The sequence below is a fragment of the Pogona vitticeps genome, chromosome 4 (assembly GCF_051106095.1).
Source record: "Pogona vitticeps strain Pit_001003342236 chromosome 4, PviZW2.1, whole genome shotgun sequence".
Lineage (NCBI taxonomy): Eukaryota > Metazoa > Chordata > Lepidosauria > Squamata > Agamidae > Pogona > Pogona vitticeps.
In genome coordinates, this window is record NC_135786.1 from 230,318,905 (window position 1) to 230,338,096 (window position 19,192).

At 43.2% G+C, this 19,192-nt stretch overlaps 2 protein-coding genes across 6 annotated transcripts; one reads left to right on the top strand and one right to left on the bottom strand.

Moving 5' to 3' along the window:
- Positions 1–1,566: 1,566 nt before the first annotated feature.
- TMEM71 (transmembrane protein 71) lies at positions 1,567–19,192 on the bottom strand. 5 transcript variants are annotated; one of them, XM_078391657.1, is made up of 9 exons: positions 18,874–19,080; positions 12,521–12,753; positions 10,756–10,816; positions 9,484–9,693; positions 7,375–7,538; positions 5,352–5,435; positions 2,644–2,719; positions 1,797–1,940; positions 1,567–1,705 (listed from the first exon to the last, which is right to left on the bottom strand). In XM_078391657.1, the coding sequence occupies exons 2-8, from the start codon at positions 12,555–12,557 to the stop codon at positions 1,826–1,828; spliced, it is 747 nt and encodes a 248-aa protein (XP_078247783.1). In that variant the 5' UTR covers positions 12,558–12,753; positions 18,874–19,080; the 3' UTR covers positions 1,567–1,705; positions 1,797–1,825. The 5 variants fall into 5 exon arrangements, with proteins under 5 accessions (XP_078247783.1, XP_020662059.3, XP_072855453.2 ...); XM_020806400.3 differs by lacking the exon at positions 12,521–12,753 and having other exon boundaries at positions 18,874–19,192; XM_072999352.2 differs by lacking the exon at positions 5,352–5,435.
- LOC110085865 (phospholipid scramblase 1) lies at positions 12,795–16,486 on the top strand. The gene has a single exon (XM_072999354.2). It carries the CDS (start codon positions 14,616–14,618, stop codon positions 15,465–15,467), a length of 852 nt encoding a protein of 283 aa, XP_072855455.2. The 5' UTR covers positions 12,795–14,615; the 3' UTR covers positions 15,468–16,486.

Sequence of the window (19,192 nt, forward strand, 5' to 3'; positions counted from 1 at the left end):
TCAACCTTGCATGCTCTCTGTACAGTAGTTTGAATGACTGAGATGACTTTTCTGGACTGAGATGGTTGTCAGTATATCCAGAACTTATCAATTGTTCCTTCCGGCTTCTGAAATTCAAAGAGAGGCCTGCCTCCCTGCTGAGTGTTCTATGTCTCTCTTTCCTTCGTTGGTGGCAGTTGTTTGTTGCTGTTGATATGTTCGGTTGGGGTTGCTATTACGTGTGCCGTAAAGGACACAGTATACAGTAGTCTGCAATTTCAAGCAACTGTAAGAAAACAAATGCTTTTTATTCTTTCTCCTACAAAGGTCTCAGGGTGAGTTACTGAGATTTTATGTGAAAGGGGTGGACTATAGGGAACTTGAAGCTATTCTTGTCTGTGGATACAATTTTGCCAGAAGTTCAATAATTTGCAACAAATCCAGACTGGCACCAGAGTGGGGAGCAAAGCACGAAATGTTCTCTCCCCCAAAGACCTGATTCCAGAGACCGTCCTTGCAAATGGATGGATTGGAAGCAAAGCTTCTTTTGTGGCAAATGAGAGTTTCTTGAATCTACGATGTCAAGAGTGGGTATCTGAACGGCTTCAGAACGATCAGCAAAGGGCTGATGCCCACCCCATCTCCCGTACCGGAGATGCCAACAGACTAAGAGGCACACAAGTAACTTGTGAATAAAGACTTTCCATTCAAGAGCAATCAAGAAGGAACATTTTACTATTGCATGTGGTTAAGTCCTTTGCTTGCAGGTCCACTATTGCTTTGCCATGACCAGCTACAATAAATAAATATTTTAAAAAGGCCCCACTTTAATGATTCTTTCCCACTGTATGGAGACAATGACCATGGATAGGAAAATGTGTAAATACTTTTTATGGCACACCTGTTGATTTTCTGCTGCGGATTAGGAAGGGGTGTTGCTGCTGCTGTTTGGTCTTCTGCTTCAGCCAGGAGTGTTACCGTGAGTAAGGGGAATGGATCATGACAGAATTATAGAATCATAAAATAATGGAATTGGAAGGGGACCTGTGAGGCCATCAATTCCAGCCCCCTGCTCAACGCCCGATGGAGGAAGAAAAACATGGTGCCCAAATCTATGACAATACCATTAAATGGATAGCCTTTAAATCTTATTTGGGGATCTAGCTTGCTGTTCTCTGTCCTAGCTGGAAAGTTTTCGATGCTTTTAGGCAGGAGAGTTTTTCCCTATGATTTCTTAAGATTTATTGAGGCTTCTTCTTGACTTGTGATGCTGACGACTGAAATGAAAGCAGATGTTTTACCATGATGTTGTGGTCCCAGCCCAGAGAAATTTAGGATAACAAAAGGCAAGGGGAACAGAAAGATGGACAGAGTGAAGGCTCCTGATGGAATTAGCTACCAGGCTCAGATGCGGTAATAAACAGTTTTGTTTATCACATTGAATATGGCTGCTTTTGCATGCAAAACCACAGGAAGTCCACCCAGTGTATCCCCATTTTTGACCCTAGCCATTTCTTCTTCTCCCTCCCTAACCAATTCCCAGAATTCAAACACCTCTACAGAAAAAAATAACATTTTTACTAGGTATTGTATTAAATCTATAACTTTATTTTAAAGAAGATATTGTAAATACAAAGCAATATTGCAAAACTAGGATTCTTCATTTTAAGCACAGTAGCGCCCCCTGTCCATGACATCAGTTTCCGCTGATTCACTTAGCTGCAGTCTGAAAATATTAGAAATATTAAAAGAAAAAAAAATTGAAATCTGTATCTCTAAAGATGAAACTATATATACATGTATACATATGTATATACCTCTCTTCTGAAGAATGGGATACTGGACGTCAATATGATAAATTCTCATTTATGGAGGATAAAGAGAATTTTTGCTTGCAAATTAAAACGATGATCAAGAGTGAGCAGGCCAGCAGAGCAGTAAATAGTTCTCCCAGAAAGAATCTGAAATCACAAGAAACACTTTTTATACGAACTAATTTTCTATACTTTCCATGATCTAATTGCAACTTCAGTGGTAGATCTGAAAGTGCAAGCGTTCAACCCAACAATGCCTGTAGCGGTACCCCCAAACAGAGTCCAAAAATGCAATCCTCTTGATCCATATTATACTGGATCCATAGCAATAAACCGACTCTGGGAGTTGCAATCTCTAACAAGAATATGTCTGGAGATCTGGAGAAGCAGAGCAGTTCCATGAGACTGGGTTTCCTGCAATCTTTGGCAACCCTACCAGGAGAGCAGTCTATGATGGGCTCGAAATGTTTGAATAATTCGGAGTCAACTGTGAGTTGATTTTAATTTCACTGTCGTGCTGTCAGAATTACAGACCCAAGCACCTGATCACCAGCCACTTTGAAAACCATCCAGAGTTTACCGTACAGGGGGCTGGAGGGACTGCTGTTAGTCAGCCCTCCTTCCTGACACACACAGCCGATCCCGTGATGTTCAAGACTGTGGTTGAGCTAGGAAAAGTTACTTTTTTTGCACCAGAACTCCCAGAACTCTCTGAGCCAGACGGTCATTTGAGATTCTGGGAAAATGTAATTTAAACAAAACAAAAAAACTTTTCTTGGAATGTGGCCAATATCTTGTTTGAAAAAACGTCACTGCCTGCGTGTAACTGACATGAAATAATTAGATTTACCTTAAACCAAGAGAAATCATCAGACACAGGGTCAGCATGAGCATGGGGAAAAGGTCGTTTCTTACTGTGAAAAATTCTGCTCAAAAGACAAAAAAAAATTAGAGAGAAAGAGAGAAGAGTTATTATTTTTCTATGTAGAACAGTAAAATCTTTCTACAGACATGAATCTGCCTTATACGAGGACATTGTAGGATATCAGGGGCGCTAATGGAGAAAGGATAGCAGTCCAGGCGTTGCAAGACTACAGTGCCTATTAGCTCCCACCAGCATTGCCAACAGATAAGGATCACGATGCTTGCAATCCAACCGAATATCTGCAGGATCCCATCTTTCACCATTCTTGATGCAATTCAATTGCAGTGGTGCCATGCATAGTGACGTTAATCCTTTCCAGGATTAATGTCGCTATCTGGATTTGTCGCTATGCGCGGGGGGGAACCCCATAGGAACGCATTAAACTCTGTTTAATGCGTTCCTATTGGGGAAAAACTCACCGCTGTGCAGGGAATCCTCCATCCAGCCGCCATTTTCACCACCCGGTAAACAAGGGCAGGGTGCGAAAACGCTGCAGGCGGCCATTTTGTTGACCCAGCAGCCATTTTGGAACCGCCGATCAGCTGTTCCCAAAACATCGCAATGCGAAGATCGGTAAGCGAAACGCTTGCCGATCATCGCAGTGCAATGTTTTGCCTATTAAAACATCGCAATGCAATCGCATTAGCGATCACAAAAAACGCGTCACTATGCGGATTTGTCGTTAAACGGTGCGCTCGTTAAGCGAGTAGCGAGTAGTACTGATTTCTGTGGCAGGCTGTGGCTGTGTGCGCAGTTTCAGGCAAAAGTTGTTCCCACCGTCTGCCATCTGATCCTCTTAACTGGACATGGCAGGATTTGAACCTGGAACCTTCTGCATGTTAAGGGAAGTGCCAATTGCTGCTGACCTGTGGCCCATCCCTATTCATGCCAACCCCCCCCCAATAGCAGAGAAATGTTGAGCAGCAGATTAATAACTGTCCAAAATGGATTCTTCTGTCTATTGTAGTTATGTCCAGATTTAAGTAAATACAATTCAACAACTACGTTGTTAAAATCTATTTATTTTTAAGAGTTATGTATTGATTATACCTTTCCTGGGAGGCAGGAAAGTTCTAAGGGTTGGATCATACTTCCTCACTATTAGAGAGCAGGCCGGGTAAGTGGGGCTCGTCCGCCATGGAAGGCAGCCCATCTAGGAGAAGGAAAACTCCAATGTCAAACCTCCACTGCCTTGTGGCTATATCCACTCATGGAAAAGGCTTCAGGAGTTAACCTCGAGGCAAAATCCGGAGCCGGAGCCCCGGAGGCAGTTCGTGTCGTTCTGCCAACTCCTGCGACGTTGCTGGAACCAGTTGTATTTATTGGCTCTTGCCTTTCCATTGGACCATTTCAGCAATGTGGAGAGGGGGGATCTGCTGCTTGGGTAACAGCCTATCCTCCATATTACCTTACCCGGGCTTCATGCTCTGGAGAGGACACTCCTCGATTCAGAGCATGTTACCATAGTCTCTCGAGAGACTGAAGGATGCCTATGATTGATTATAGTCCCGGTATTATACTGATGTACTCGGAATGTGGCCCATCCTTTGGACTGAGTGGCACTAGGTGGGTGCTCCCGCGTGGGTGGAAGCGGGAGGAATGCTTTTTGAGATGGCTCACGACACACGCCTGCCAAGGTGCTTTGCCTGATTATTCCTTCCAGCGCGGGTATAATAACACCCAGCTCCTGCGGAGGAGCTGATTATTGGGAGCACAAGAGTGCATTGCTGTGCTAATCTGGGAAAGGAGAGGTTCATTAGAACACATCTCGACAGGGACCGAGCAGCAGGAATCCTCTTATTCCAGCAAGGCTGATGAAAGAAAGGTTGATGAGGACTGAGCAATGTAGCAGCACATCTGAAGGCAGGATGCTACCTGGATCTGGTCATTCAAACATTCTTGTTAGCCTAACAACTGAGCCGAGAACTAGGTTATACTAAAATAATTTAATCTCTCTACTGTTGTTTTAACCTCAAGAAAAACAGCTGCAGAGACGTTACAGGAGATGTTTTCTTTAATCGACTGCCATTATTGTTGTTGTTTTTTCTATAAAGTAGGAAACCCATATCCATGGGGGATTGATTCCAGCCCCTCCACCTTAACTAGCTAGAACCAGAATTCCTGTTACCTTTCCCAGCGCAATGCATGATTGTGAGTGGGTTCACTTACAAAGCTGAGCCGTTCCTTCCTTTTTAGCGGAATTAAACTCAGGAGTCATGATTTTGTTAACCCAACCTTTACTAATAAATGATATAGGAGAATCAACAACAACAACTTCTGTGGGTCCAACAGGACCGACTGTTGCTGGGGACTCAGTCCAAGATAACAGAAGTGCATAATCTAACATGTTATTCCTTAATATTGGAAGGCTCCGAACCTCCTCTCTTGGTTGGTCGGTTTTCTCATGTGGCTGCTCCGCATATGGTTACACAGCATGGGTGATGGGCCCAATCTCCTGTTACCTTTCCTGACGCAATGCATAATAAACTCCAATAAACTCTGGCCATTCTGATTTTGGGGGTCCCGAATTTATGAATTAATTTAGCTGCTGCTTGATCTGGTAACACTTCAGTCAAGGGAAAGGTGCAGAGAGGCAAAATCATGTTTGTTTCTTGATTTTGTGGAAACCATACCTGTTGAAGGAGAGGGTGTGTTTGGGGTTTTCCTGTAGCCTTCTGCTTTCTCAGCGGCCTGTCCCAAAGCAAAATCAACAGTACCTATAAAAGGCCACATAAATAGCATTTGGGGAGAATGCCAGATTAGCTGCTTTCTACTCTACACGACTCTTGATCTTAGCCACAAACTCCTGACTCTATGGGACCCCAAGAGCCCAGGTTTGCAGACAAGGTGACCTGGAACATCTCCTGTGCATTAATTAAGATAGAAAATAAGAATCAAGTATTGACGGGATATCCAACCCACATAACCCTTAAAAGTTGGGTATCCAACCCATATAATCCTTAAAAGATGCCATTGCTTCTAGAGTCTAGACTATTCTGGAGAACAGGGGGACCATGACAAGCAGATTGCTCCTCTGACCTCAATCTTCATGCCTCAGGAGAAGCCCTGCAACAGAAAATGGTCCTTGTCCTTTCAAAACGAGATAAGCACCTGAGGGAGTGGAGATTCCAGAAAGACTTTCCTGGCCTGACTAAAAATCCCTGCCAGTTGCTCCCACTGAATGTTGTTGTTGTTGAGTCATTCAGTCATGTCCAACTCTTCATGACCCCATGGACCAGAGCACACGCCAGGCCCTCCTGCCTTCCACTGCCTCCCAGAGTTGGGTCAAATTCATGTCGGTCACTTCGATGACACTGTCCAACCATCTTGTCCTCTGTTGTCCCCTTCTCCTCTTGCCTTCACACTTCCCCAACATCAGGGTCTTTTCCAGGGAGTCTTCTCTGAAGACTCAGTCTTCTAACTGAATGTTAAGAGGTCTGTGGTCCTAAATCTACTTGCAAATTCATAAGCTCCTCTGTGTGGTGCTGAGTTTATTATTAAAATTAGCGATAAGCATGGACCTCAGTTTGGTGCTTCATGTTCCCTTCCCTTGCCTCCCTGGCCAATGACCGAGGCGGAGAGGAGCATGGTGTCAGCTGGTTGGGAAAGGGAATGTGCGGAACCTGTGGTGCTACACCTATGAACCGACACGAACCTCCAAAATGAGGTTCGTGCTCATCTCTAATTAAAACCATTCATGACCAGGAACCTCTCTGAAGTCATGCTGTTGCCCAGTAAAAACTGTGATATCTCAGATAAAGCAGGGCATTGTGAACATATTTATGTCTGGCCTTTTCCCCAAAGACTTAAGGTAATCTACATAACTCCATCTCTCCCCAAACAGAGACTGGTTCAAGGTCCTTCAGGAGGTTTCATGGCGCTATGTTAGTATTTTCCAGGTAGGGTCCCGGTAGAAGAGCTTTGGTGCATTATGAGCATTGATTCACTAGTCCTACATGTTGGGCTTAAATCCTGTGTGCAGTTAGTGTGAACCTGGAATATACATTACTGAAACAGTGACGTCTACATTGGCTTGGGCATGTTGCGATAATGGCTAATGGTTGGATTCCAAAAGAGCTCCTGTATGGAGAATTAGTGCAGGAAAATCGCCCCAGAGGGAGACCACAGCTGCGATACAAGGACATCTGCAAGTGGGATCTGAAGGCTTTAGGAATGGACCTCAACAGAGGGGACACCCTGACATCTGAACATTCAGCCTGGAGACAAGTGGTGCATCATGGACTCTCCCAATTCGAAGAGACCTTTGTCCAGCAGGCCAAGGCAAAGAGGCAGTCCCGAAACCAGCAAAATCAGGGAGCTGGACAGGGGACAGATTGTATTTGCCTTCAGTGTGGAAGGGATGGTCACTCTCGAATTGGCCTTCTCAGCCACACTAGACGCTGTTCCAAGTCCTCCATACAGAGCACGTTACCATAGTCTCTCAAGACTGAAAGATGCCTAATCTAATGTGAAACGCATATATGGGTTCCATTACAGATAGAGAAAAAAGTGCTGAAGCAGGAAGTTTGAAAATCAGTTCAGGAAATGCTCTGGGTTTATGTCACAACCATATACTGTACAAAAGAAACTGTTTTCCCAGTGTTACAGAGCTCATGAAACTGAATAAATACAAGCAATTGTGTGTGAAGCACTCACCATTATCAGAACACTGATTTTCATCCATTTTACTGTCTCCTTCAAACCAAGTATCCTCTCCAGATGGTAAGTCTACCATGGTGCTGTTCAGCCATGATTTAGAGGTACCCCTATTGAACAAACTCACTAGGGAGCGCCGGATTCTCTTTCTCCTCCGGAATATTCTGGCATGCCAAGAGACAAATGAAAGCGAACATAACTGAAAGATCAATCTTTTACAAGGATTTACAAAACAAGTGTAATTGCATAACCTATTAATCTCCATCCCTCTATGAAACTAATCTGAACGACACATAACTGGGTTTCGCTATAAGAGTGATTCGGATGGTCGCATCTTAGTTTAATTGAGAAATGAACAAACTTAATTGGTCTACATGCAACCCTTTACTTCTTGTGCGACAGAACCAGACTAACCAGGAATCCTTTAAACAACTTTAATTTCCTGATTTGTACAGTCTAGTAGACTGGAATTAAAAGCCTGAGAATGGGCCAGGATCTTTAGCTATCTTTAGATCATAGCTTCATATCCTGGCCTGTTCTTGGGCAGGTATGTGTATGAAGCAGCTGCAAGCAGAGGTATTAATATCCCAGTGAAGCCATATTCTTTGCCTTTTACTCTCAGAAGAACGTGGTGGCGCTGCGGGTTAAACCGTAGAAGCCTCTGTGCTGCAAGGTGAGAAGACCAGCAGTCGTAAGATCGAATCCATGCGACGGAATGAGCTACCATCGCTTGTCCCAGTTCCTGCCAACCTTGCAGCTCGAAAGCATGTAAATATGCGAGTAGATAAATAGGTACCACCTCGGTGGGAAGGTAATGGCATGCTGTGTCTAGTCACACTGGCCACGTGACCACGGAAACTGTCTTCGGACAAACGCTGGGTCTATGGCTTGGAAATGGGGATGAGCACTGCCCCCTAGAGTCAGACATAACTGGACTAAATGTCAAGGGGAACCTTTACTTTTACCTCAGCTTGGTTTTCCCATCCTCTTCTTTCTTTCTGATGTCAGAACTGAGATTGCAAACTCCTAGGAGCAAGACCCTGTTTGTTTTGTCTTACATAAAGAACAATTGTGTCAAATGGTCATCACAGATGTCAAATAATAATATTAGAATGGCAGAGCTGGAAGGAAACCTATGGATCATCAAGTCCAGACCCTGACAAGAAGGCACAGCAGGGAATCGAACTCCCAACCTCGGGGTCTGCAATCAAAGAACTAAACCACTGAGCTTTCCTAATCCTGATCAACATCAACAGCATGGTTAAGAGCCAAGAAACGAAATGCAGCCATCCTAGGCCAATCCTTCACTTCTCCACTGAGGAGCTACACACATATCTTAGCATGTATCAGTTTTCTGACAATCTGCATATTTTTCCCTAATTACACTACATAAACCTATCCAATTCCTTGATTTATATTTAGGAACTGGGCACAGCACATTATACAAGGTGTGTCAGCAGAATAAAGGTTCCCCTTGACCATTTTTGTCCAGTCGTGTTCGACTCTAGGGGGCGGTGCTCATCCCCGTTTCCAAGCCATAGGGCCAGCGTTTTGTCCAAAGACAATCTTCCGTGGTCACATGGCCAGTGCGACTTAGACACAGAACACTGTTACCTTCCCACCGAGGTGGTCCCTATTAATCTACTTGCAAGTGCTTGCTTTCAAAACGTTAGGTTGGCGGGAGCTGGGACAAGCGATGGGCGCTCACTCCGTCACGTGGATTCGATCTTACGACTGCTGGTCTTCTGACCCTGCAGCAGAGGCTTCTGCGGTTTAGCCCGCAGCGCCACCACGTCAGCAGAATACTGGCCAATAAATGAAATGAAAACCAAGTTTATAAAGTGCTTTGTACATCCATTCATTTCTATACTGGAGGAACGTAAGTTTCCTTTTCTAGAAGGGTAGGAAAGCTCAGAAACTGAAGCTGAATCCAGATCTGCCCCGTCTAGTTCATCTAAACCTAGCATTAAGGCTGAAAGAGATTCTTTAGCCCTGATGTACAGGAAATAAGAACCTGTAGACAAAATTGTGGAACATATTTTGGAAAGAATGTATGGACCACCTCCCTCTCCCCCCAGTAAAGCATGCTTATAGGATTATTATATTTACCTAACTAATTTCTCTTTATAAGTAACATTTATTTGTGATGGGCTCAGTGTGACATTGCCATCTTCATCGAAGAGGAAACTATCCTCACTGAGTATGTAATAGCCGTTCGTAAGAAGCCGAGGGCTCCGACGGCATGCCAACACGCATTCCATGCAGGGATTCAAAGAACATTCGTAGGAGGCCTCGTGATCCAGAAGGTGGTTGGTACAACTGAAATGATTTTAAAAAAAAAAAACCACAAAACCTTATTAGTCACATATCCATAAAACTGGCAGAGGGTCTTAAATGACAACATGAGAAAAGGTATGTCCATTAATTAAACTTTTCCAGCCTAAACAGGAAGCAGCTTCATGATGGATAAATCAGCATTGCGGCATGCAATAGGGCCAATGAAGTGCATTCCGATCCATGAAAGCTTATGCCATTTTAAAAAATGCCCCTCTCTATGGCCCCACAAGACCCTAAATGGGATAATTGTCATTTTGGTTAAGTCTGAGCTACAGTTTCTTAGGGATATGAGAGAGGCTCTGCCTGGTGGCGGTTCTCAACAAGCTCTGTTCCACAGAAGGCATATATGTTATGTCTGTGTATTAGTCAGAAAATACACAAACACACACAAGTTTGACATGAAACCATGGAGCCATCTTTATTTATTTTTTTAAGGGGAGGGGGTCCATTCTGCCAAGTCTCTTTCTCACACATAAACATGCCTGTGCACACAAAACATTCTGAAGTGGTACAAACCAGGCATAGGTTTACTACTTCAAGATGGTGGTGCATTGGCTTAGGCGTGAGACACATTTATTCAACAGAGGAGATACCTTCCAGATCTTATGACTGTTCAGGACATACTCCACTATCAGGTCTATTAATACTGAGTAGCGGTGGTGAAGAAGGGCGACAACTTTCATCTTACCCCCATCGTTTGCTCCTCACTTTCCACTCCCTTCACCATGACCTCTGAAGCCTTAGCTTCCTCACACAACCAGGTGGTTCTAACCAGCCTCCAAATATCCAACCCACAAGGTCACAGGAAAAACACAATGTTGGCCATGCACGAGGGAAAGCCATGCCTGTAGTTCTTGCATTATTTCATTATATAATCAATCAGAAACGCAAACACTGCATTCTCAATGACAGTTCTGGGTTGGTGCAAATACTTCATTTGGCCTTTGGAAAAATGAATGAAACAGGGGACCAACACATGAGTTTTGGGAGTGTTTTCTCAAGTAGAATTGTAGAAGATGGGAACAAAAAGAGTATATCAGTAACCTGGGTATGATGATTTCTGATGCCCTATTCTTTGTAACATCCTTTTCAAACAGCAAGGAACCTGCAAAAGTAAATATCAGAGAGAAATGTCAACACTGGTACATTTCTTAGAGAAAGGGTAAAGATTTGAAGTGTCACACTGTTAGGGATTCACAGTTATTGAGCTGCTTAGAATTGTCTGCCACAAATTCAAGGGCTCTCTGGCATAGGACTAGAACTCTCCAGCAGAAAATTCTAAGTAGGCACCAGATTACAAATGGCTGGATTCCATAGGAAGGAAACACAACCGTCATAAGAGGCATCAAACTGCTATAACTCTGTTGTGTAGATGCACTCCTGGTTTCGAATGGTTTCCGGTGGTGTGGCAGGTTGTGCAACTAGTTGCGTAATCCTGTGCACAATCAACTGCACAAGTAGTTGCATGGACAGTTTCATAAACACAAATATTGCAAAAGCAATAGGTTCTACTGCAAAGGCTTCCTGCAAAAGCAGTAAGATCATGAAACCAAAGCACTACCATTTAGATGGTAAACTTGCAAAAGGACGTTGCTAACACACAGCATTCCTCCACTAGCAGTATATTAGATTTAGGCTCTAAATCCCTAAATTAGCTTTCTAGGTAAAGTTAAACCACACAATTATTTGCTGATTAACGTGCATAATTTTCTACTCTGAAATGCTCCACAAACAACACATCATCATATTAAATAGATCTCCAGTTTTCCTTGTGTGTTTTTTTTCCTACCCAACCTATGTTTTTCTGCGCTGGAGTTTGTAATAGGCCTTGCTTTGTGTAAAAGCCAGTTTAATTAGCATCATGAGATTTAAATGAACAGGCACATTATGGACAAATCTTTCAATAGGTTACTTTGTTGATCTTCCCTATGGGACTAAATGATTGCTTTGCAAACGTTTACACCATGTTTACTGATTAAATGCTATATCCATCCAAGCCAGAGGGAAATAAATATTATTCATGGCAAGGCCAACAGAAATCAGGCACCCTTAATTTGGCAGGTAGTGTTTTATTCAAACTCCGAGTTTGTTTCCTGTTCAGCCCTCATAATGGATATAAAACCTTGGCTATGCAGAGATCTCAGGGAAAAAACACAAATATCAAATAGGCTTCAAGAAGCCAGGCAAGGAGAGAACCATCTTGAAACCTTGGAGATTTCCTGCTAGTAAGAATTACCAGCATTGAGCTGTTTGATAGATGAATGGTTTGATTTATAACACACTCCCTATCTTCTGTGGGAAATATATCTGTGCTGATTCAACAGGCAGTTCTAGAGGCTGTTCCCCCACCCCCACAAGCAAAGGGAAAAGATTTGAGAAATCTCAATCTGAAATGATGTTCCTCCAGCAAAGTTAGCATCAATAGCATTTTCTACAGAACGTCCTGATGGGTCCATAATACTAATCTGCATCTTGTAGGGCATTCTGCGGGATAGCTCAGTGGTTTAGATATCTGGCTGCAGAGCAAAAAGTTGGGAGTTCAGTTCCCCACTGTGCCTCCTTGTCAGCAGCTCGACTTGGTGATCCAGTGGGTCCCTTTGAGCTCTGCAGTTCTAAGACAACATGGAGCAAGGTTTACAATCCTACTTGAAATGCAGCCCTGGGGTTAAGTACATGCTTTGTAATGCGAAAACCTTCAACCACGTCAAGCTATGTAAAAGTGTACAGCTCTTAATGAGTTGAGCTGGGGGGTTACAAGCAAAATTTGAACCTGAGAAGCCGTTGCTTTATTTATTTCCTACAATCATACCTTTCCATTCCTCCAATGAGCTCAGGAGGGCACACATAGTTTTCCTTCATCTCATTTTATCCTCACCACAGCCCTGTGAAGTCTAAAAGCAGAGTTAGAGGTTCAAGAGCAGATCTCCCCAGTGAGCGGCACTTGACGAGTGATACCTCTTCTTTCGTTAAAAGAGTGACAGTCACAGAATGACGACAGAGGTCTTTGTGGCATCCTGGGAGTTAGCTTAGAGTTCCAATGTTCTAAGTAAGAGGAGTCAAAGAAAGGTGAAGTTTCTCATGGGAATAAATGGAGAAACAATAAAAACAACCTTAGAGCTACAGAGCTAGAAGGGATCCTATAGATCATCAAGTCCAGCCCCGGTCAAGGAGGCCCAGTGGGGGAATCAAACTCCCAACCTTTGGTTCCTCAACCAGAGACCGAAACCACTGAATAGAAACCAGTTCTGTTCTGACAGCTGGAACAGGACAAACACATTTGTTCTTTCCAATCGTGCTAACCTTAACTCTTTATACACAGAGCTTCCCTGAAAAATGATATATGACAAATACAAACTCCCAAACTGCTATGATCTTGTAAAAATTTGGTGTATTATTGTTCCATCCTCTTCCTGTACTTAAATACACTCTTGCTGCAGCAATGTCATATTTCCACGTTACTTCTTATACTGTATTTTGTATTGGATGAAGGAAAAAACTATTTAAGAAAACAAAGGGAGGATAGAGTACAGATCTAAAGGGTTCCCCCCCCCAAGCCTATCCACTCAATATGAGGAAGACCAATGTTTGCTCTATCTCATATAGAAAACAATGTATAAGGGTAGAAAAAGATAACTTGAGCTCATGAAATGCAGTTTTGATAGCTGCTTGGAGTTCTGCATCTTGACATGCATTCTATTTTCAAACGTGCATCAGAAGATGCAAAAGCAGTTTCTGGTCACTTTCTATTTCATCTAGAGGGGCCAGTGCAGATCCCAGAGCACAGGTGGGCAAAACAAAGTTCCTAAGACTGCTCCGTGGCCCTCCATATCTCCATCTACTACATACATTGTTCTGGGTTATATCAGACAAGCCATTGTTTCATGCAATAAGATGGAATGAAAGCACGACAGATGAAGCAAGTGCTGTCAGGACCCTGGACAGCAACCACATTTAAGGTGCTGGCAGCTTGATAAGAATGCACCAAAGGCCAACTAAGGCCTTGAAAAGGATAGCAGAACCTGGTCTTCCAGGGGATGTACTCCTGCTGGATGGTGGACCCTTCTGAAAAATCTGCATCCGGTCTCCACAGTCTTGTGCAAAGTATAGGAGTAGGTGCACATCCCAGAATCAGATCTTCCTGGCGGAGCTAAACCTTCAGGCTGGGAAGATGTGATCCCATGAGACTTCTCCTGTCTAAATCAATGTCCTCCTTAGGGTGATGCTGGCCTCAGAACCATGATATATAGCTTGGAGGCTACTGTAGCTTCAAGGTCATTCTCAAATTGGATTTAAAAGTAACACTCATGGACATTGTGCAGTGTCTCCATAACATGATAGGAAACACCACGTGATTCCAGTTAATATTTTCTTCTTTTAGCACAGCAACCAGGGGCAATCATCATGAGCTATCAAAAGCCCCATTGGTAAACAGATCTCTGCTCAATCCCATATGAAGCAGTCAAATCATGTTTCAAGGTAGCTTTGGAATCCATCAGTATTCCTCAGCTTCTTCAAGGGTCTTCCTGATTTCTAGCCTTCTGTGTACCTCGAACATGAAATCTTCTATTTGCAGCCCATCACATCTCTTACACTTACCTATGAAGATCCATATCTAATTTTAAGTCTTTCCTTCCCTTGCTGTTCAGCTGATGCAGAGGCAACAATAGCAATGGCCATGGCGACCGTTGTGACTCAACAATGAGGCCCATTGATAGATTGCACTCAATTCCACCACTGTATGGGCAGTTCTACTGGAGTACCATTGGAGACTGCAGACTTAGTGAATTGAATGGTCCTGAATACAAGAAAATGTCTTCAATGGGCATCTGTCTGAGTTGGTGAATTAGAAAGTAGCATGTTGAGAATAGGGTGTAGCTTCTGATGAAACAACTGTCCACAGATCCATGAAAATGCAGTCAAAGGCATCTACACCTGTACGATCAAGTCCTACAGCGTCCAGACCGCAGACACCATACGGACCTCCTCAACATGTCTACGGACCAAGTTATGCAACCCCACCAGCTCAACCCTTCGCTCCTCATGGTATAATCTGGATGCCAGCACCCCTTCCCCTTCCCCACTGTCCACCTGGACTGGAATATTTAAGTCAGATTGACAGGTTATTAATTCACCAGGAACTGGAATATCTGGAAATACTCACTACCTTTGAAACCTGCAACCGATATGAAATAAAAAACGCGTTTGGGCAACGGGTATACTATGCAATCGAGGAAAACAACTGCTGCACGCTCTTATGCTGTGGAGCAGATAGGCCATTTACGTTAAAAATCTTTGACAACATCGGCCAGGTAGTCATAGAGCTCACGCGGCCTCTCCGATGTTCCAGTTGCTGGTATCCATGCTGCTTGCAAGAACTTGAGGTCCAGGCTCCTCCAGGCATCCAAGTGGGATATATTAAACAGACATGGCATCCCCTGTTGCCGAAATTCACTATCCAAAACCAAGCCCAGAATGACGTGCTGAAAATCACTGGGCCCTGTGTCCTCTGCAGCTGCGGGGAAGACATTCATTTTGAGGTGAAGTCAGTGGATGAGGCAACCGCAGTTGGGCGCATTTCTAAGTTGTGGACTGGCTTTGTGAAGGAAGTCTTCACAGACGCCGATGACCTTGGCATCCAGTTTCCCTTGGACCTTGATGTCAGGATGAAGGCTGTCATGCTTGGCGCTGCCTTCCTCATAGACTACGTGTTTTTTGAACATGGCCATTATACCAATCAGCGGATTGGGATCTGGTAGCCGACGTCAGCACTATTAAAATGTCAGAGAAAACCCTTCAATACTTCTCTTCTCACTTGGACAAAACTGATTGCCAAAGCCGTATAAGATATTTCCATAAACCTACTTATTTTTGTTTTCTAGTTGCACTGTAGCTCATATATCTATGGAACATTCCAATTTAACAAGGGGGCTGCTCAATATATTGAAATATAGACAGACTGTATTTGATATTATCTTTAATGTAGCATGCGTACACATATAGGCCAGGATCAAGTGAGGTTGTTCTTCTGACAGAATTAGAGATAGAAATTATGACTTTGCTCATTCTCACATGGCAAATGAGACAGGCCACCATGGATAATTCAAAAAGTCCCCCCCCCCTAAAGTGTGATGGTAGGATGTTGTTGTTGCTGGTAGTCTTAGACAGCACATTGTATTTTGACTTTCTGCCATATTTCTGTAAAGTTTGCAAAGTTGTAAAATACAGTAACTGTTGCCTTGTTGCATGAACTAGTAAAAATAATAGCACTTGGATGGGTTGTTTGTATCTTAGTCATCACTCAGATTATCCTGTTGAGCGTTTTGCGTGCTTATGGATAGGCATTGGTTCAGAAAAGGAAGAGGATAGTGTAGATGAACTCTCCCAAGGAAGCTGAAGAGTTATTCACGGAAATTGAGCAAAAACGTTCTGTTTTTTACAAAAACTCGGCAATGGTGAGATTCTGTCACATCACAAATTAGAATTGCTTTTGTCAGGAAAGCTGGGGAAAGGACTATTCTCCCCTGCAGTTCCCCATGCATCCTCAAGCCTTGCTTTGGACAATGTTCCAAGATAAGGAGGCTAGGCTGTAAAGACCTTAAGTCAGACGGCAGGACCTGTGATAGGGGTGCACCAGCCATGCAGAACTAGCTTCATGAACCATGCCTTGCTGGACTTGGTGACTCACTAGCATTGTGAGGGCATCTGTGTGCTTCTTATTGTTATTCTGTATCATCCTACATCCTTGTAAACCTTCAATATAATAAACCATTTAAAGTACCAGTGATCACCTGCCTTCATCACGGCTGAAACAAATTAGGCTCATGAGGCTGTGGCTGGACCAAAACCTCCCTTTAACACAGCATCCTTGTTGAAAGCATCTGGAAAGCCAACATTTCCCCATTCCTGGCTTCAAAAATCCTTGGGCAGGTTAGGTCCTGCCTTAGTTGTATATACAGACACATTATCTTGAGTGTCTTATGACATGACTGAACAAAATGTCACAGGACTGGTTGTCCTCTCAAACCCAATGTATCTGAAGAATTTCAGTTCACACATTTACTGTGTGTCGACAAGCGCCGACGAGACGTCTTTGTCAACCAGCTCCAAAAGCCTTTTCATACAAAGTGGTAGGCAGAGTCGGCAGTCGGAAGCCCAGTCTTACATCAAACATAGCTCCATTTACGGCTATTCCATTGGTAAATAGATACAACCAGTTTGTTGCATCATTAATGTAAAGAGCTTTGCCCATTACTGTAATGAAATATCTGCTAAAATACAACTGTGCATTTGATTCTGACTGGTTGTAAGCTACTCCCTGCTGTTGTTTGCTCCACCCAAGCCAAGCCAGGGGTGCTGCATTATATACCACCCCAGAGTGTTTAAAGTAGTCTCTGGGCAGTTTACAATTTAATTATGAAGGCTACGCAATGCCCTCCCAGTGAGCTGGGTATTCAGTTTACTGATCCCGGAAGGATGGGTCAACTCTGAGTTGGCTACCTGAGCTCGTCAAGATTAAACTCAGTTTGCGAGCAGAGTCTTGACTGCAGTACTGCGGTTTAACCAGGGCACCATAAGGCTACTTAGTTAATGACTAGCTAGTGCAGTGACTGATTCTCAAAAACGGGCCCCAGATACATATATAAAATATGTATGCCATTCTCTTAGTGAAAATGTACTGCTCTGGATGGTTTACAATCAGTTAAAACAGTAATATAAAAACCAAACACAGCATAAGATATTCTTGAATTACATCTCCCAGAAGCCCTGACCATTGACTCTGTGGGCTACGGCTTCTGGTCATTGTAGTCCTCTGAACATCTGTGGTCCCAAATTTTGGAACCATTGAACTAACTGTTAAGGACTATATATGGTACTACCATATTTTTCCATGTATAAGACACCCACACTTTTCTAACCCAAAATTAAGAAATCTAAGTGGGGCTCAGCAAGTGGAGGGGAAAGCAGGTATCAAAGCCCTGCAGGATCCCTTTAATCCCTGCTTTCCCCCCCACTTAATTTTTGTTCTTTCCTCAGCTTACTTCCGTGTATAAGACGACCCTCAATTTTTAGTCTAAAGATTTTAGACAAAAGTATAGTCTTATACACGGAAAAATACGGTAGTTCTAGATACACCAATCTAGAGCTCCAGTGTTCTGCACTACTTCCTATTTTGTTTTAAAGAGTACATGACTTATTCTGTTCTTGCTGCCTTAGGAGCTTTCTCATAGTGAAAACAGTTTTGGTTTCCAGATATCAAACAGGACAGGGAGCGTCCAGATTTAGGTTCCATCTTCTGGATAGAGCGAAAATGAATCCCTTTCCTTTCCCACGACAGACCGCCCTCCCCATCTTCTTGCCATGGTTCTCAGAGGGTTAGTGAAACCTCTTGAATGAGGTGAGGTGTGGTATGGGAGAGAAACAAACAGGGTAGAGGGGACTACCCTTTTCCTACCGCCTACTTGTTGAAATGCAACTTGAATTATTATTTCTCCATTTACTGTTTCATTTTCGAGCCCATCTACAGAACTATTGCTCTTGCAATAGAGAAATAGAACCTGGATAAATAGAACAAACAGGTCTTATTCTCCGTTGGCATTGATTTTGCTTCTCTAACCCCCCCCCCACAACCCCATTATGTGCAGCTCACCAAACACTGATGCCTCTAACCAAACACTTTCCTCTATCTACACTGTACATTCTGTAGTAGGAACACTCTATGAACGGCAGAGGAGATATCAGCTAATCTTGGAAAGCTGATATATTAACAAACTACCACCGTGATCACCAACAACCACAAAAGACAGTGACAGTAATAACTGTCTGAAACTTCTTTAGGATAAATGTAATCTTTTGTGTATTTTCCTGGAGATAACCCTCACTGAATAAAGCAGGGCTTACTTCTAAGTTAAATATGCATGCATAGGACTGTTCAATCCAGCATATTAAAGATTGGTCAATCATGCTGTATTTTACATCAGTTTACACAGAAAAGTCAAGTTTGCAACAGCTAATGTTTGCACCTGTCTCCTAGATGAGTGGACTTCAGTTTTTTTCCTTTAGCAACACATATATATAGAAATTCCACTCTTAGAAGTCAGTACACCCATTCTTCTGACAATAACTCTAATAAGAAAACATTTTACAATATAAAATCTCTCAGACCTGATAAAGCCATCTTGTCAGTTACAAACGTACACCGGCAGTTTGTCCATCAGGCGAAAACATGACTGTAAATTGTAACTGTCCTGTGTCTGTTAGTATGGCTTCCTGCAGGCAAATAACAAAGTGTGTTTGTGTGTGTGTCTTTGGAAAGACAGAAGGAGGGCCACGCAAAAGCTCACTTGTTTCCTTTTGAAAACAAACTGTGCAATAGGAAATGCAGAAGCGGAATGAGGTCATGTTTCCTGCTTCATCTGGGTCTAGCCTCACATTGCAAGCATTCCTTTTGAAGAGTCTGTTGCCGATTAAAGATTAGTCCAGT

Coding starts and splice junctions, on each gene's coding strand:
- TMEM71 (XM_078391657.1), bottom strand. CDS start 12,557: ATGTGTGCCCTCCTGAGCTCATTGGAGGAATGGAAAG. Junction 10,817..12,520: donor CTCATTGGAGGAATGGAAAG/GTATGATTGTAG, acceptor TTACTTTTGCAG/GTTCCTTGCTGTTTGAAAAG. Junction 1,941..2,643: donor ATGATTTCTCTTGGTTTAAG/GTAAATCTAATT, acceptor TTGTGATTTCAG/ATTCTTTCTGGGAGAACTAT.
- LOC110085865 (XM_072999354.2), top strand. CDS start 14,616: ATGAAAATGCAGTCAAAGGCATCTACACCTGTACGATCAAGTCCTACA.